Raw genomic sequence first — 17,278 nt, 5'->3', positions numbered from 1 at the left:
ATCTTAAATATCTCTCCCACCTAAGATCCATTAAACCATTCCTATCCTTCACGAGTACATGACATCCACCATGGGTATCTATCACAAAAGAGCAGGTAGAGCAGGCAGGGTGAAGAGCTCGTAAGCAAGCAAAAGCATGTATTCATAACATCCATAATATCAATCCAGATCTAATCGTACAAAAAGTCCATTCATCCAAAACTACATATACCTAATCAAACACATTCCCATACCCCTCAAGGTCAATCAATGCCTATACGAGCTCTTCTCATTCCCACTCCCACTCCCACCCGCCGCATAATCCCCTGCCGAATAACTAGGCGGTCTTATAGACCCCTGTTCAGGCGGGTCATCGTACCCATACCCACCTCCTCGGGTCTGATTGGGCGAGATGGGGGATACAGGTGATCTAAGTAAATTACTCTGCGAATGTGATGTAACCAGATGTTGAGGTTGAGGTTGATGTATACCATTGGCAGCAGAGGGAGGTCGGAATTGCGAGTCATCATACCCTCCACCTCCACCATATGTATCGTTCTGACCAAATGTCTGACCCGTGTAATCCCTCTCGTGTCTTCCTGTATTACCGCCATTGGTAACTGCCATACCTATTGCTCCTAGACCATCGTCATACCCTCCATAGGGATCTGCATTGTGTACTTGAGGGCCCGGGTCGGCGTAGTGAGAATCGCTCGATTCGAACGACGTGTCATAAGCACCTGTGGGTTGGGGTTGAGGTGATCGAGCGGACTGAATACCTGGTGTGGGCATGGTCATTGGTACTGGAGGATAGGTGGTGGTGTTATATGGTTGAGTAGAGGATGACCGGTATGGATCCGAGTACTGCTGTTGTTGTTGGCTATATTGATCCTGGGGATAAGCGGAGGAAGGATGGTTGTATTGATCTTGGTATTGTTGTTGATTTTGAGAATATGGGTCGTTATAGTTTTGTTGCGGATATGGGTCATTTTGATCTATTTGAAATGAAGTTTAGATTAGTCCATGGTTTGAGATCTTGTTTGAGTGTCAGATTGAGTGTGAGATTGAGGATAATTATGTGATTGAGGATATTCTTGCGTATAAGCTCTGATTGGAGGAGGAGGGTACACTTGAGGTTGTGATTGAAAAGAATCTCCATACATACAGTGTTGATCTTGACTATTCCCACCATATCCATGCCCCTGATCACTTCCATTCCCATACCCGTTCTCACCATAATACCCATTCCCGTACCCTTGCTGCTGTGGTCTATCTACCCCTCCACCACCCGCACCTACTCCAACGAAATCGCCAGCAGAGGTGGTATCAGACAACCTCCTTGCGACAGGAGGGGGAGCGGCAATATTCTGATACCCGCCATTATGTCCATTCCAGCCATTCGATCCGCCATAGGGATCATCCTGAGGAGATTTATTATTCCTTCTCCCATATCCCATGCCAACACCCTGTAAAACACTCCCATCTCTTCGTAATCCACCCTGCTGTTGAGATTGAGGTTGGGGATCCCGTTCAATCAGATATTTATCTTCTCCGTCGTCCTTGACCAACTGCTGGAAGCTTGGTAATCCCTGTTCCTGCTTCTGCTTCCTTTGACGCTCATTATCTATAGCCATCATCCTCATCTTGTAATCTTCTTCTCCACCGTTCTTATCATATTTTGATCTCTTCGAATCCCCACTCTCGCTATTGGTTCTGCATGATCCACAGCAATTCCCGATCCCGAAGAAACATCCACTCAAAGCTAAGATCACCCACGCTGCCAGGGTCAACCATACACACATTCCTATTTCCGCTGATGCACCAGATACGTTATTTATCCTGGCTTTAGCAATGTAGAACATTGCCAGGTCAAATACAGTAGCTAGGAATGCGAAAGTCGACGCGATCCCTGCCATCCATATTGATAGACAGAGTAGGGGGAAGGTAGGTGAATGAGCGAATATACCGATGATGGTTGCAATAGCTGCGAATGCTAAAGCGACGATATGGAGGATGAGAACGTAGGTGAGGTATTTGGTTATTGCTTCTGGGATGTCAAAGAGGGTTACACCGAATACGTCGTTGGGGTCTATAGCAGATACTATCAGTATTCTACGACGCACTTGCACCGCATTTCCATAAATGAAGATAACTCACCAAATTCGTACCCCACCTGAGGTCCTGTACAGCTATCCGTCCCATCTAGCGTATGACAGAATCCCAAGGTCCCCAATGTCAAACTTCCACTGTACTGTCCTGAGCTGAACGAGGCTGAGAGGAAGTTGAGCGATTTCAGCAGCGGTGTGTTGAATGATACTACCGCCAAGAGGATTGTAGCTGCCAGACAGGCCAGTGTACCAGGCGTTGCATTTCGGAAACGCACCCCCATGGTGGCGAGAGTGATAGGTTATCGGGGAGAAGAGAGAGGAAGTGAGCAGTGAGATTATATGTCCTGATGAGAGATGGACATGTCAACATTGCGGTGTAGCAACGATGTAGAGATGAAACATACCGAGTACAGATCAAGCCAGCTTTCCCACCACGTTATGCGAATATTGTATCCTATCTCCAACTGGTGACTTGCAATCTCTTGCTACGCACCAGCTTCTTCTATGTGATGTCGGTGTGTATGTACAGTATATCAACTATGGCGAGAAATGGATGGCAGAGTGAAGGTGAAGTTCAATATGCCAAGCTATGATCTTTCCGTTCGCTTTGCTTGAACGCGTATAACCTGAGTTAAGCGGTGAAGCGCTTTGACTGTTGACTATTGATTGATGCGTTGTCGGGTCGACCAGCTATATCGTCCTTTGTTATCCTGTAACTATGGACGTAACCCTTTTATCAACAGATCTAGTTATGATGTATGACAAGTGTATGATGAAGAGAGGGTATGATGTTGTAAACAAATCCATCCTGTATGCATCTAATTAGACTCAATTTTAATGAAACAGACGGACGTGACCTAATGCTGTGCAGTGCACACGAAAATGAAATGAGATGGCAAGAGCAGGCCGATTACGTATCAAGGACCAATACCACGTGACTATTTTGCCACTTTCCTTGTCGGGGCTTTATCCGAGAAGGAGGACATTCGTATCAATTTGAGCGTGGGAGGATGTAATGGATACACATAAGCAGCTGCACAAACATACTGACCAACAGGTACAATATTCAATCCGCTGGATCCGGATTGGATCTGCTTATATACTAGTGCGAAATGTCATCTATGACAGAGGAGAAGAAGGATCGGGAGAAGGAGAAAGGCAAGGAAACCATCGAGATGGGTTCAAGGCCTAAAGCTGCCAAAGAGAGGAGGAAAGCAAAGGAAGTCGAGCAGGAAGAAGGACAAGCAGAGAGAGGACATGATCTCACGATTGAAGTTGAATGGGCAGATCGATTGAACTATTGAGAACAGCTGTATAACACTTAGCATTATCCTTCTGAGAGTGATATAAATATTGTGTGTCTGTGTATATAAATATCTTTATCAATATCATGTATGCATCATCCATCACCTTTATCATACCCGACGATGAAGTGACAGGTTAAGTAAGAGCGGGGCACACCGAAGCAAGGTTTGCTCTTTCCGGCGGAATCAAGAAACACGCGAACACGAGATGAAGCTTGAGCTCATCACACTCATGTTCATATTCCAGTATCTTTTAAGCATCAGTTGGGCATACAAGAGTACTGAGAGAACATTCACACAGAGAGCAGGTAGATATGAGCCACATCATCTCCCCTCGACTTCAAATCGACAACGATCCGAGTCCATCGAAGGAACGAGGGAAGACTGGTGAGTAATCTCCCTCATTCGCAAGGGTAGAACGAGACTACCTGTACTGATACGCATGGATATGCTAGGCTTAGAGACCATTAGAGAGCTGGATGCATTGATCAATCGAGAAAGTGTGAAAACCAAACTACGCCGTATAGCTGTGAGGTATCTCTCTGGGCCTTTCTCAGGTCAGAGCTTATTGGATTTGACTAATCTGATTTGGCGGTGGTGTATGACTAGGCTCAAGATAAAGAGAAGGATATACCGTTCAATCCCATTTGCGAAGACACTACGCTGGAGGCTTGTAAGACTGTTAGGGAGGAGTGTGAGAAGGTGAGGTTGAGATGCATTCCATACACTCGATATAGCTTTGCGCTGGACATGTTGATAAGCGAATCCCTCAGGCGCACTATGAACCTATCATCAGGCCTTGGACGGATGTCTCGTTGGGATATTGCTCGTAAGTGAATCTCTCTCATTATCTCGCCTTGAGATATAGAGACAATGTGTTAGATCTGGAGAAGCTAATAGGTTGTTGCGACACCCTAGCTACCTCAATCTATGCTATGGAGATCTGATGTTCGCGAATAACCCGTCGTTGGGTGAAGGGAATGGACCAAGGGGCGGAGTAAAGGAGTGTCGGTGGGTAATTGTACTTCCAATCATTATCATCATCACACCCACCTTCATTCATCTATGTAATGACCTTGTGAGGTCTTCATACCTATAGCTGATATTCTCTATTTTAGATATATGCATTTCCAAGTTGTCCCTTCAACCTCATCGACACCTCATCCTGCACCTAAACTACCCCCATTACCTAGAAATGTGAAGAAGAGGTTACTCGGTGATAAGATAGGTGACTATGAGCCTCCGCCTGTACCGCAATGGATCAATTGTGATATTAGGACCTTTGATTATTCGTTACTTGGCCAGTGAGTGGAGGGTACCTGCTACATTTGGAGCGATTCTTCTGGCTGGTCAAGTGATACGAACATGAGTAAGAACTAATCGATTTGGCATAGGTTTCAGGTCATCGTAGCTGATCCGCCATGGGTGGGTGTATCCTCACTATCCCTGACATTCCTACCTTCGACATAGCTAACTGTGTATGTTGGGTCACATCGACAGGATATCCATATGTCTGTCAGTTGATATCCATTTCTTTCCGGTACATAGCTAAGCTGACATAGTGATCAGCTTCCATACGGCACAATGACGGACGACGAGATGCGTTCATTACCCCTTCGTTCTCTCCAGCCAGATTGGGGTATCTTATGTCTTTGGGTGACTGGTCGAGCGATGGAACTGGGTAGAGAGCTATTTTCGGCTTGGGGGTATAAGCGGGTGGATGAGTTGGTTTGGGTCAAGACGAATCAGTTGCAGAGGTTGATTAGGACGGGGAGGACGGGGCATTGGCTGAAGTGAGTGAAGCTCTCGTCACTATCCCAGATGTATCCATGTTACAGACATGCTGATTATGTACACATGCACAGTCATACCTGTGAACACCTCCTTATCGCGCTCAAACTACCAGCCGACCATCCCAAGAACGCACCGATACCTTGGGATACCCATCCTACCTTACGTCAATTGAGGAAAGGGGTAGATACGGATGTGGTAGTCGCAGAAGTGAGGGAGACAAGTAGGAAGCCTGATGAGGTGTACGGTGTAATCGAGAGGTATGTCGGTTCAAATATCACGGAAAATGAAGGGTATTGACGGTTAGTTCGTCTCATGAGAAACACAGACTAGCACCGCACGGAAGGAAGTTGGAAATGTTCGGAAGGAAGCATAATACCCGGCCTGGGTGAGTAGATGAATGTCATGATTTGTGCGTCATGGAGGTACTGACATTCTGGATGTTCACCTACGTAGCTGGCTGACTTTAGGTAATCAACGTAAGTTTGTCGTAGCTCTTGTACCGGGACCGGAGGGGGGCTGATTGTGTTGTGATATAGTGGGAGATTCCCAGATTGCAGAAGAGGATTTGCATGATCGGTTGGCACATAAGTGAGTGGTAATTGTATATTCAAGTGATGTGATATATTGATGGTATGATTGTCTGTAGATACCCTTCACAAAGATTTGTATTTGTATCTATATAATCATGTTGTATACTCGTATTTATACTGTGACGCCATGCCGAGATGATCTCAGGGTATTAGTATGACCATCACATGTCTGCGGGGTTAAACATGATTCATGATCTACAGTGTAACATGTCATATCAGATGGGACTTCTACAAAGAACATTCGTAATCGATGAAGATGATTGATGATTCCAGTGAACACGAGTGAAAGACAGAAAGAGAGAGAGATGTCTCAGTCAATCACCGTCTACTATTCGGGCGGATCTTATACCGGTGAGCACACGACCATACATTGGTTATACGTCACAGTCATGTCATATGACCTACTACTACTGGTGTACAAAACAAAACACGCGTAGACGTAGACTGCTGTTTTTTTACGTGTCTCGCTTTTTTAACTCGAATGATGGTCTGATTCTGAATCATCTACTCCAGCGAATTTCAATTGAAAATTATAGCATGCACAGACACACAAACAAACAAGTAGCGATCATTGCTCCACACACACACGAATGAACAGACGCTCGGGCCGAGAATAGGAATAGGAGACGATGGGAATCAGGTGAAACATCCAAAACAAGAGGAGTCCGATGAATAACTGTATAACCAAAACGAGTGAGTTGAGCTATGATCATGGCACCATCTCATGTCTTATATCTCACACATGGTCACAGAGCGTAAACTTACTATCCACAGCATCAATCTTAGTTGTCAATTCATTCATCAAGCATCCATTCTCAATCCTCAACGCCCGATTCCAGCTCTTTTACCCTGCACGTCGATCATACGTCTTTCTCCCCCTTCATCATCATCATCACTACTCCAGCACACGACTACCTCCTTCTCAATTGTATCGCGTTAGGTGTTGATGTTGTTTGGAGAGAACGAGTGGCAACATGACGACCCTTCAACCCACCACAACCTCATACCAAGATGCCAACGAGAAAGTCCCCTCTCCAGCTCAGCCCCAGCCCCTCCCCCATTCCATCTCAGGAGGAGCGGTCGAAGAATTACCAGGCTCGATGATTCGATACACCCCCTTGGCAGATGTCAGTAATCTCCCTACCCTCTTTCCAGCACCGATAGCCAGTCTCATAACGACCATCGCCACCTCGACGCGCATGACTCTGCGTATCACCGCCTTTCTCATCGAAGCTATACTAGAGTCATCGCAATATTCTACTAGGATGTCCTTGGGGTACTTGAGGAGATGGCTGATATCTATGATCTCATCTGCCAGGCGGGTATACCTCATGTCCAATGCAGCTATCGAGGGCGACCTACTAGCACTATTATCTGGAGGACCGACTCATCTACTGGAAGAGATGCACAGTAAATCCCTTAATACCAACTCCTCCTCTACAGATAATTTCCTAGGGACTTTAGATAAATATACCAATCTTGGGATATACTTTATCCACCATACTTTCACCATGGTCGAGCTATTCACCATGTCAGGGTTCTTCTTCACCTCCAATCTCATCAACTCAGCCCATACAGCTGCGATAGAAAGTGTCGCGCTGTTCGATAGTTTATTTGGATCGAATGAATCTTCAAGGTCATTATCGGCAATAATCACCATGGTGAAGAAGGAAATCATCCAGGATGAGAGGTCGAAGAATAAGAGTACGATTGCGACCCTGTCGGGTCTGACGAAAGCTTTGACGGCTTTTGCGTGTTTGCAGGTGGCTACTTGGAAGAGGACTTCGCAGAGGATGAAGATGAAGGTGTGAGTGGACATTCTCAATCGTTGATATGTGTTCATCATAGAGAAGGAGGGCTGACTTGGTGCTGTGAATAGCTTGTACGACTGCACCATCCAAGCTGAGCAGGAGGATTCATACACCACTACCACCAGTAACAACTCCACTATTGAAGATCCCCTTCCACTCTCCCTCGCCGCCCTAGAAGATGCCCCGCCGTCGTCTTCGGCCATTGCCGGACCAGGACCAGCGACGATGGAATCGAGGATGAGAGCAACGTCCCTACTCACCCGTAATCCTTCTTTGGAAGAAGCCAACAAAAAGCTATGGCAACATGTGGAGTCTATCGATTCGAGTTCTAGTACCAGCACCAGACCGAGTATCAGTAGGGGTCAGAGTATACAGACAGTCAATGATTGGTCGATGGAAGATTTAGATGATCTGGTTGGTGAATCAGGGGATGAGATGTATGATGGACCACCTGACGAAGATTCAAGAAAGAAGAAAAGGAGAGAATCGACGTTTGAGATCACAGATGAGTTGACCGAACGCACCGTCGTGACCCATCTGTTCGAATCGATTCAACATGATAACGAAGCTGGAAGATGTACCAGTGGTCGACGTGCTGGACTACCTTTCAAACACAGGAGGCAATATAGTATGCCTGAAATTGCCGTTCAACCATTAGATACTGAAGATGAAGGTGATTATCCGATGAGATCCGCCGCTACTAGCGTAATGACTTCGCCTAGAACCGATTCGAGGGTATCGATACTGGAGCCTGACGATGCGGGGAACGAAGTTGGAGGTGAAGAAGATTGGGTGGAAGTGGATAATGTACTTGCTGAAAGTGATCGGAATGGGGCCAGGGAAGAATCAGTAGGAACCGCAAGCTTCCTTGATGCGCTGGAACATCCCCATCATAATGCTGAGAGGATCCAGCTAGTCCTCAAGACCATGACCAACAAGCTGTTACAGAGGAAAAGAACCGTTCGACACGTTACCAGAGATAATATAGAGAGTGGATCGAGTGAACATAGTCGACGACCTTCGACTGAACGATTTAGAAGAGGTCATCTAAGGGATATCGATTGGAATAGAACCCCGCAACCATCCACATCTCGAACACCCGATAGTCCAACTTCCACTTCCACTTCCTCGCGGTTCCCCTCCACTCCGTCAAAACGAAGACATACGAAACATCTCTCAGCGGATAAAGCTTTAGCCCGGGCGAAAGGGATATTATCATTCACTAGGAAATCTTCTCAACCCGTTACTCCCTCTTCGACCGAGGTCAGCACGCCCTCTCTCACTCCCAGTCCATCTAGGTCACCTTCGAAATCCCGCCTCAGACCTGCTGCACTCTATGTCGATACGTCTGATCCACCCCAGGAGGGTGTAAGAGCGCCACCGCCTTCACCCCATCAATCGATGATACTGCGCAGATTATCGCAAACTGCCTCACCAGAACTACGAATGACATCGAGCCACCCCTCCAATCCCAGCAGACCTTCCATGTCAGTCAGAGAAGCCGTACATACCTCCTCGAGTAGGATTCAAGCCGCTTCGTCCCATGCTGTGCCGGACGAAGGAGATGCGAATTCGGATAATCTGTTCCCTCACGAGGGGTTGATCAGGAATATACATAGGTTCATGAGATACTCTAGTGCTGCGTATGGGGTGGGTCAATCTCGTCTTTTCGATAACCATGGTGATAGGCTGATAGCTTGTGCTTGTTATAGCAAAACTTCCTGCGTATTCTGGGGCTGGGTTCAAGCGACTTCATGTTTCCTAGTACTGGTAAACACCATGCGAATAGTTGGGCATTTGTGAGCTCTTGTGCAGCCACATCTGCAAAGGCCAATTCAGCTGACATTGTTACCTAGGCTCAACATACGAATATCCCCATAGATTGTCTATTATTATCGTCATTCACTGAATCGTCAGCCGCTCTCATCCAGCAAGAAGCCCCTCCGTTGATACATTACGTAGCGGTGGAGCATTCTCTGAAGGCTATTGTGCTGTAAGCAATCTCCATATAACCAACAAATCAAGGCTGATTCGTCTTACGCCATTAGCACCTGCCGAGGTACTCTCGGTCTATCCGATGTGCTCGTCGACCTCACATGCGAATACCAATCCATCGACGTGGAGCAAGGCGACCCCGACGGGAACTACTACGTCCACGCAGGGATGTGGCAATCCGCTCGTAAACTTACTGTCAAACAATCGACCGTACACGAAACCCTCGTCGAAGCACTGACGAAGTACCCCACATACGGATTAGTCTTAGCTGGCCATTCACTAGGTGGAGGGGTTGCCGCACTGTTGGGTATACTATGTTCGATGCCCTCCAAATCATTCTTGGAACAGAACATTCTATCTACCAAACCCGTCGATCACCCTAGGATCTCTACACCATTCGTAACGAATTTCAAAAGTGGTTTACCCCCTGGTAGACCGATCCACGTCTATGCGTATGGGCCACCCGCGGTCACTTCCATCGATCTTTCGATTTATGCCAAGGGATTGATTACGAGTGTAGTGCAGGATTCAGATATTGTTCCTACCCTCTCATTGGGGGGTGTTAAAGATTTTAAGAATATTGCGTTGACGCTTAGTGAGGAGGGGAATATTGCTGAGGAGATCGTGGGGAGGGTTATAGGTTTGAATAAACGGAAATTTGATTGGCAGAAGAGCCATCCGCACCCTGGTCAAACACAGACTCAACAGGGTGATCCGGAAAAGGGCTCGACTGGGAGTGGACAGAGGGATGAGATGCCTGATGACGAGGAGGTGCTGAGCGATTGGATGGTTAGTCTCATTAAGACTATGAGGGCGGATATGGATAATGAGAAGCTGTATCCACCTGGAATGGTTTATATTATGGTGAGTTGGGTGTCTCTTATCTCATCTTGGGATGTAATGTTTGGGAAGAGAATGAAGTGTCTGTGAAGAGATTGAATGGAGTGGTAGGAGAAGTAGATGGAGTTGAAAAATGGACTAGTGCTGACGATGTGACGTAGGAACATTTCGATGTGTATGTTACCGACGATCAGCCGAAGAATCAAGGCGATAAGAAGATTGTGCACAAGCAGGCTCATAGGGTTGTGAGTTGATCTCTCCGGTGCGAGTGTCAAGCTATGGAGGGGTTGCTGATGATGATGCGTTGAAATAGATATTGAGACAGTGCGATTCTGTTGAAGAGAGGTTCAGAGAGCGTAAGTCTTTCTTGCAGCCGTGATGATCAGTCTCAAGGGAATGTAAGCTGATATGATGTATATACGCCGCAGCGATTTTCGCCAAATCCATGTTGCAGAATCACCTTCCCTCGCAGTATGAGAGATCGACGCATCTGCTATACGAGGGATTGGGTCAGGGGAAGTTGTAAATAGCCATCTGTAGGATGTGGTTGTACTCTTCATTCAGGTGTTGTTCTGAATGAGTGGTATTCGTTGTTATCTAGTAATTGGTTTAGTTTGATTTGTACCTATTTATCGGTGTTAGTATCATACACCAGGTTGTTAAGTGGTAAGAAAACCAGGGATATGTAAAGCTTGTAAACGTCTTGAACAAGGTAAATTCCATATCATGGTAATACAACATCAACTACTACTCACTGTACGAGCCAGCTACTGCTCCTGCTCCAACCCATCCAGACTCTCGGGAAACCAACCATACAACCTCAAATCTACTTTCTCGCCTCCATTCCCCATCAGCGTATCCACCTGTACACCTTCATTCTCCAACCTATCTTTCTGACGAGCTACTCCTTCACCTAGGTCCCCTCGGGGCGATATGAGGCCTTTGGAGTTTATTACTCTCTATGAATATATACGGATCAGCTTATATCAAAATGAGAAGTCGAGAAGAGAGGAAGAGGGGAGGGGACGTACTTGCCATGGAATGTCGGTATTGGGAGGTAGTGCTTTGAGAGCATTTCCTACGTGTCTTTGAGTCGTGTTGGAGCTTATAATCATGAGGATGAGATGGGTAGAGCGTGGACTCACCTCGAGTACCTTGGATATCCAGCTAATTTCGCTATATGGCCTATGTCGAGCAATATGATATCGTCAATGTTCTTTCTGCCTACCTCACAACCCAGGTAGAAACCAATCACCCACCATAGCTCGTCACTCTCCCGTGTGGTATTAGGCGGGTTATCTCGTATGTCTTTGCTGTGAGATCTGCTATATCGCTCATCCTTGATCCGCAACGAGGTACTTGGACGGAGAAGAGTATGGTATGATTGTTCGCTCGTTGTTCATACCCTCTCGCTGCTCATCGCTTCATGCTTTGTTGCTACTGTACATGTGTCTTGACTCAACCTCCTCCACTTGGTTGACTGTGTCACGTGATATACCCTTCAAAGTGCAGTTGGCCGATGGTCATGTAAGCGTTTTTCTGTGTGTTTGCTGCTGCTTACGAAGATAATTTCTGATTTGTCCATCTGTCCATTAGTCCATCTCAGTCTCCGATACAATCATATACTAGCGATCATCACTTTCGAGTCCCTCTTTCGTCGTCCACAATCTTCTTCCTCGCAGTACAAATTACCACCCAAAAACAGAATGTTCACTCGCCAACTCACCCGATCCATCCGATCCATCCCTTCCCGCCGATTCCTCTCCACCTCCTCCTCTCACTCCCAGGCTTCTTCGTCGTCGTTCAACAGAAACGCAGTGATAGGTCTCACCACCCTCGCTGTGGCTGGCTTGACGATCACCTCGGAAAGGAGGAGAGTATTGAATGATGATCGAGTGAGGGAGAGTGTGTTGGATCAGGGGAGTTTGAAGAGGAATGTGCATAAGCGGGAAACCAGTAGTGGTAGGTCTATCTCGGCTTTTGACATTATCGAGCAAGAGGTCAAGGAGGAGAGAATCGATACAGGAAGATTATTTGCTTATGTGGCATTATGGGTATAGCTACCGAGGAAACATCGAACACAGAAAGTATAAAAGCTGCTGCGTATGAGAAAGCAAAGGATGTGAAGGATAAAGTGGTAGAGAAGACGCAGGAGGTGAAAGATGAGGGTGAGTCATTGGACCGTTTCTATCATGTGTTCTCTTCCATCATGACCCAGAGGACTCGTAGATTTGATAAGAACCCATAATCATCCAAGGCCGGGTACTCAGCTTGACGATGATTCACTGCACTGACATTGCCTGTTCTGTTAATCCAGTATCCAAAGACACTTCCTCTTCTTCTTCCTCCTCATCTACCCCTCCATCCGACGAAGCATCCCACATCGTCGAAGAGAAATCTGCCGAAGCTGCCCAACCGTCCCAGGGGGCGTTTAACGAAGAGACAGGCGAGATCAACTGGGATTGTCCTGTGAGTTTCACCCTCATGTCTTCTCAACCAGCGATTAGCTTTAAAGCCCTACCCACATTGACTAATGCTATTCCCTCTGACAATTGTTTAGTGCCTCGGAGGTATGGCCGACGGACCATGTGGAGAAGAGTTCAAAGCTGCCTTCTCATGCTTTATCTATTCCGAAGCTGAACCCAAGGGGGTAGATTGTGTGGAGAAGTTCAAACATATGCAGGATTGTTTTAGAGCTCACCCAGAGATCTATGGCGAGGGTGAGTGATACGATCACATACCATTTTTACTCTCGCTGTCAATTGAGCGAATTCCTCTCCTGGAGGTATAAGAGAAAGCGAGCTTACCCTTTGGAATTTGATAGAAATTGACGATGACGAGGAACCTTTGGCTGATGCACCCAACCCTGCTGATGAGGGAGTGACGATAAAAGAGGATGACAAGGTACCTTCATAGTGATCAGTATACGTGGAATAGATAATATACATCTCATAGTACATATGCATCAACAACTACTCATGCGACAGTACAAACCTTATGCGATGCGACATACAAAGCTGAAATACTCATTAAACAGCTCAAATGACTTGTTCGTCAACCATACAAAATTCGTTAATAGTCCCATCTCCACTCATCAATATCATCCAAATCCACCGCACTTCCAAAGGTATGTCCCCTCTTGTTCTGATCATAGGTACATATCTTCCTCTCGTTCGAAGTCGATAAACACCGTCCATTCAAAAGGCACAAGCTCAGCTTGTAAGCTCGAACGGCGAATCGTCTGCCTTTACATGGATTGAGCGTTACCTGAACACCCACACAAATCAGCTATACCACCCAATAGCTGGTGAGCAGCACTTACAGAATGTTTCTCTGATCCTCTGAACCCTATTATACTCTTCACATTTTGCACCTCCATCCAACCTTCCACTTCATCCTCGTACACTTCCATATCTATATCCAGTTCATCCGGGTCATCTGGATCGTCAGGATCATCAGGATTCGTCTTAGGTCTAGTACATATCTGTTCAATCTTGACTAATTCTATATTATGCGATTTGGCCCAATCTAACACGTTGGAGGCGAACTTGAATTTGTATGTTGAGAACTCCTTGGTGAGCGGGGCAATTATACACTATCACGTCGTAGCATGAGCTCGTCGTTAGCCTCACTTTAAAGAGAACATGGTAGCTCACCTCTGGAGGTATACCAAAACCCCTATTTGGTCCCCAAGGAGCATCTACGACCTATCACGCAATGTCAGCTTGGTCGTACACGTCATTCACACAACAGCTCACTTGGCAATACCCTACTATCCTATGCCACCAACAGTCTGTCTCACCCTTATTGCCCCATTTACCTCTATAGTTCAGCCAGCTCAGATCTCCATTATGACGCAGCTTCGCTCTGCTCTCTGGACCATTCCAGTAGATAGCAGGGACGACGTGGCTCTTCGTATCCCATATAGGTCCCTCGTCGTCTGTTATATCGACTAACTTGAAGAGTTTTCCGACCTGTTGAAAGGATGGCAATAGCGTACCACCAGTCAGCACACGAGCAGAAATCGGAGCGATAGACAGAGGAGGCATGACATACTCACATTTGCATAGATGTGATCACCAGGTTCAGGCCACACGCCATGACTTCCAGCTGCAACGTATGCTACAGGTCTACCATCTATCTTCTCTATATCTTCCCATCGATATGTTCCAGCGCTGAATCGACCACCAGTATGGGTAGCTACCAGAGCGGTATGAGCCGGTAATCAACATTGCTTGATCAATCAGTATGGACTCACTGTAATCTGCTGATATAGCTGTACCGTTCACCGTCCTCATTCGGAGGTGCTACATAATATATGAGCTATGTCAAGATTCGTTTCTCACGCTAACTCACCTCCCAATCGGCAACATCTGTGTTACACAGCTTGTCAGCAATAATCTGCGAGAGCCATGATATCACTCACGATTACCTAGTATCCCAAATGGTCCTACGGGCTTACCAAAATTGAAGGGGTAAAACCTGCAATAATAGCATGAGCTTGTGTGAAATGCTACACGCCTGCAGAAGAAGCTCACGTCCAGTACCATAAGTCCTGTCAGAGCAAATATCAGCAAAAACCCTTGCTTGTGTGACAGAAGGGAACGCGCATAGAGCAAAGATGACTCACTACGATCCCACCACCCCGATCCACCCCGAAGCCATATACTTCCTCTTCCAATCTCCCTCTCCCATCCTCGTACCTCGTCTCGTTCTCCCTCCCATAAGGTCCAAAGAGATATTCCGACTCTTCTTCCAAGAACGGCTGGGGGTTGTGGTCTTCGTTGATAGATAGGAATAGCCCTTGTCCACTGGAGGGAAGTTGGTCAAGGTGCGATCGGGTGATTAAGGAGTGGTTGATATGCTGTATCTCGCCTGATGGGGATTCTGTCTGAAAAGGGATAGATCAGATTAGCCCACAATAGGTAGGCCGAGAAGGTGGAAAGACGTGTCCAACTCACAAAGTTGTAATGCGGGAACATGTAATTTACAGAAGAAGGAAAGAACGCTTCGAGTTCACTGGGGTAGAACAAACGTGTGTTAGCATTATATCTTCCTCCCTTTCAAGGTGGATCAAAGCGTGATGAACGGGAGCTTACGATAGCTTGAAGATAGGAGCATACTTGGCTAGTAGATCCAGAATGACCATGTCGTTATTCTGCCCAACAGGAGAATCGGTATAAGGTGAAGAGAAGGGTTGTTGATACTGGTCATTCAATCCTAGTGGTGAGGATACTACCCGACCAGCCAGAAGGGAGAGACACCACAGCGCAGCTGCAGAGGTCTTGCGTTTCGTCAGCTGTCGATGTGATTTGTGAGACAGCGTGTACTCACCATTGTGAATTATGTACAGGGCTGGTATAGCTATAGCACTGTCGCTATGTACAGTCGTAGAGAATTTCCATGGATGTATCTTATACGGAGAGATGAAATCGACTGTTGAGTAGAGCAAGCAATAAAGGAGTCATCTTGCACTTGTGGTTGATCGATAACGATAACAAGCACAACACGTTGAATGACGTCTTACTGTAACGTGTTCATATAGGCGAGTGGCAAAACTCTATTCCTGATTACATTTACTTTACTTTCTTGATGGTGGTCCGTGCTTCTCTGATATGTTGCACGTTCGTACATCGTAACGTATACTGCCATGCATGTCTTTTACACGCTCTTTCAGAAGTTTGTGTCAGGCAAGAATCTTTCCTCCAACCCCCGACTTTCGCTTTGACTTCGACGCTGCATGATTTCAAGAGTTGGTGCGCAGTAAGTAGCAACGGGTCTGTGCGCTTGATAGATGACCAACAATGAATGGAATGTCAATGCGCACCATTCAGTATCTTACCAGTAAACCGTATCTTCTTCTTCTTCCTCACTCCTCACTTCTCTGTGTCCCAGATACTATTGCCTCCAACCATCCCACATCTTTCAGCAATAGCAGCAGCAGTAGCACACATCATTGGGAAGACTTACCTGCCACTTACAACTCCACTCAGCGTCCTACTCATAAGGTACGATATGCCAGCGTGAGTGTACAAAGCACCTCACACCTCTACCCGCATCGTCTGACAACATTCACACCGTGCAAACCATTCAGGTCTCAGAAGGAACACACCAACCCTCATCTTCCAGGTACTGGTACGATCAATCATGGACCCTCATCCCTCTCACCCGATTCTCAAGCCTTCTTCGAGCATACGACTCTATTCCTACACAAAGCTGACGAGAGGTCCAAAGTCGAGTCGAAGGAATGGAAAGAGGGGTGCCTGTATGTTCAGGGGGAGCTCGAGAAGGTGAAGATACAGTTGGGGAAGGAAATAGAGGAGAACGAGAGGTTGAGGAAGGAACTGAAAGAGGTGAAAGACATGAAGGAAATGAGAGCGATGAAAGTCACCTCAAGAAAAGCAATTGGAGAGAGAACGACAATCAGCCGATACCCTCGCCTTTCCAACTTGGTGTTCCTGTACAACGTCCTCCACCCCATGTGGATACCCCCCAGAGGCCAAGAAGGTGGGAAGAGAGGGGTGGAAGTCCCTATTCATCCGACTCATCTACCTCATCTTACAGAGCAAAGCGAAGACCTTCAAGAGGGCCAAGGACAATTGGTGCTAATTCAAAAGTCGACGTCTTCAGCGCCGCCCTTACAGCTCGTATCCCAAAATTCTTGTATGGATTCATGCTCGCAGAATCGAGGAGGGAAGTAAAAGATATCCAACAGAGGAAACGAAAAATCTCTGAAAGACCATGAGACAACTGTCGGTATCAGATGAATTATAACACACACTATTTATCATTGCCCTGCACACTGAAAAATGATGTGATAATAATGTATAGGTTTTATAGCTTCAATTCATTCTTCA

At 46.5% G+C, this 17,278-nt stretch overlaps 7 protein-coding genes across 7 annotated transcripts; 4 read left to right on the top strand and 3 right to left on the bottom strand.

Annotated features, from left to right (window-relative positions):
* Window positions 1-246: 246 nt before the first annotated feature.
* I302_107762 (uncharacterized protein) lies at window positions 247-2,368 on the bottom strand (the record flags this gene model as incomplete). Its single annotated transcript, XM_065870531.1, has 3 exons — window positions 247-974; window positions 1,145-2,068; window positions 2,137-2,368. 3 exons carry the CDS (start codon window positions 2,366-2,368, stop codon window positions 247-249), a joined length of 1,884 nt encoding a protein of 627 aa, XP_065726603.1.
* Window positions 2,369-3,705: 1,337 nt separating this feature from the next.
* On the top strand, window positions 3,706-5,777 carry I302_107761 (uncharacterized protein; the record flags this gene model as incomplete). Its single annotated transcript, XM_019193110.1, has 13 exons — window positions 3,706-3,778; window positions 3,847-3,920; window positions 4,001-4,093; window positions 4,165-4,220; window positions 4,310-4,402; window positions 4,510-4,695; window positions 4,786-4,816; window positions 4,892-4,906; window positions 4,961-5,184; window positions 5,257-5,442; window positions 5,511-5,570; window positions 5,639-5,661; window positions 5,722-5,777. The coding sequence occupies 13 exons, from the start codon at window positions 3,706-3,708 to the stop codon at window positions 5,775-5,777; spliced, it is 1,170 nt and encodes a 389-aa protein (XP_019044587.1).
* Window positions 5,778-6,749: 972 nt separating this feature from the next.
* Window positions 6,750-10,947, top strand: I302_107760 (uncharacterized protein; the record flags this gene model as incomplete). Its single annotated transcript, XM_019193111.1, has 8 exons — window positions 6,750-7,582; window positions 7,655-9,236; window positions 9,299-9,385; window positions 9,443-9,579; window positions 9,635-10,445; window positions 10,583-10,666; window positions 10,735-10,777; window positions 10,850-10,947. 8 exons carry the CDS (start codon window positions 6,750-6,752, stop codon window positions 10,945-10,947), a joined length of 3,675 nt encoding a protein of 1,224 aa, XP_019044588.1.
* Window positions 10,948-11,188: 241 nt separating this feature from the next.
* I302_107759 (uncharacterized protein) lies at window positions 11,189-11,759 on the bottom strand (the record flags this gene model as incomplete). The annotated part of the gene is made up of 4 exons (XM_065870530.1): window positions 11,189-11,380; window positions 11,453-11,507; window positions 11,567-11,606; window positions 11,681-11,759. 4 exons carry the CDS (start codon window positions 11,757-11,759, stop codon window positions 11,189-11,191), a joined length of 366 nt encoding a protein of 121 aa, XP_065726602.1.
* Window positions 11,760-12,127: 368 nt separating this feature from the next.
* I302_107758 (uncharacterized protein) lies at window positions 12,128-13,337 on the top strand (the record flags this gene model as incomplete). The annotated part of the gene is made up of 5 exons (XM_019193113.1): window positions 12,128-12,383; window positions 12,482-12,589; window positions 12,739-12,890; window positions 12,982-13,141; window positions 13,246-13,337. The coding sequence occupies 5 exons, from the start codon at window positions 12,128-12,130 to the stop codon at window positions 13,335-13,337; spliced, it is 768 nt and encodes a 255-aa protein (XP_019044590.1).
* Window positions 13,338-13,493: 156 nt separating this feature from the next.
* On the bottom strand, window positions 13,494-15,758 carry I302_107757 (uncharacterized protein; the record flags this gene model as incomplete). The annotated part of the gene is made up of 13 exons (XM_019193114.1): window positions 13,494-13,688; window positions 13,744-14,016; window positions 14,078-14,128; window positions 14,180-14,395; window positions 14,518-14,621; window positions 14,680-14,728; window positions 14,778-14,794; window positions 14,848-14,903; window positions 14,960-14,976; window positions 15,052-15,312; window positions 15,383-15,440; window positions 15,521-15,705; window positions 15,756-15,758. The coding sequence occupies 13 exons, from the start codon at window positions 15,756-15,758 to the stop codon at window positions 13,494-13,496; spliced, it is 1,485 nt and encodes a 494-aa protein (XP_019044591.1).
* A 678-nt stretch (window positions 15,759-16,436) lies between these two features.
* On the top strand, window positions 16,437-17,122 carry I302_107756 (uncharacterized protein; the record flags this gene model as incomplete). The annotated part of the gene is made up of 2 exons (XM_019193115.1): window positions 16,437-16,444; window positions 16,516-17,122. The coding sequence occupies 2 exons, from the start codon at window positions 16,437-16,439 to the stop codon at window positions 17,120-17,122; spliced, it is 615 nt and encodes a 204-aa protein (XP_019044592.1).
* Window positions 17,123-17,278: the final 156 nt, after the last annotated feature.

Source organism: Kwoniella bestiolae, chromosome 6 (genome assembly GCF_000512585.2).
Source record: "Kwoniella bestiolae CBS 10118 chromosome 6, complete sequence".
NCBI lineage: Eukaryota > Fungi > Basidiomycota > Tremellomycetes > Tremellales > Cryptococcaceae > Kwoniella > Kwoniella bestiolae.
This window is presented reverse-complemented; position numbering and strand designations above follow the sequence as displayed.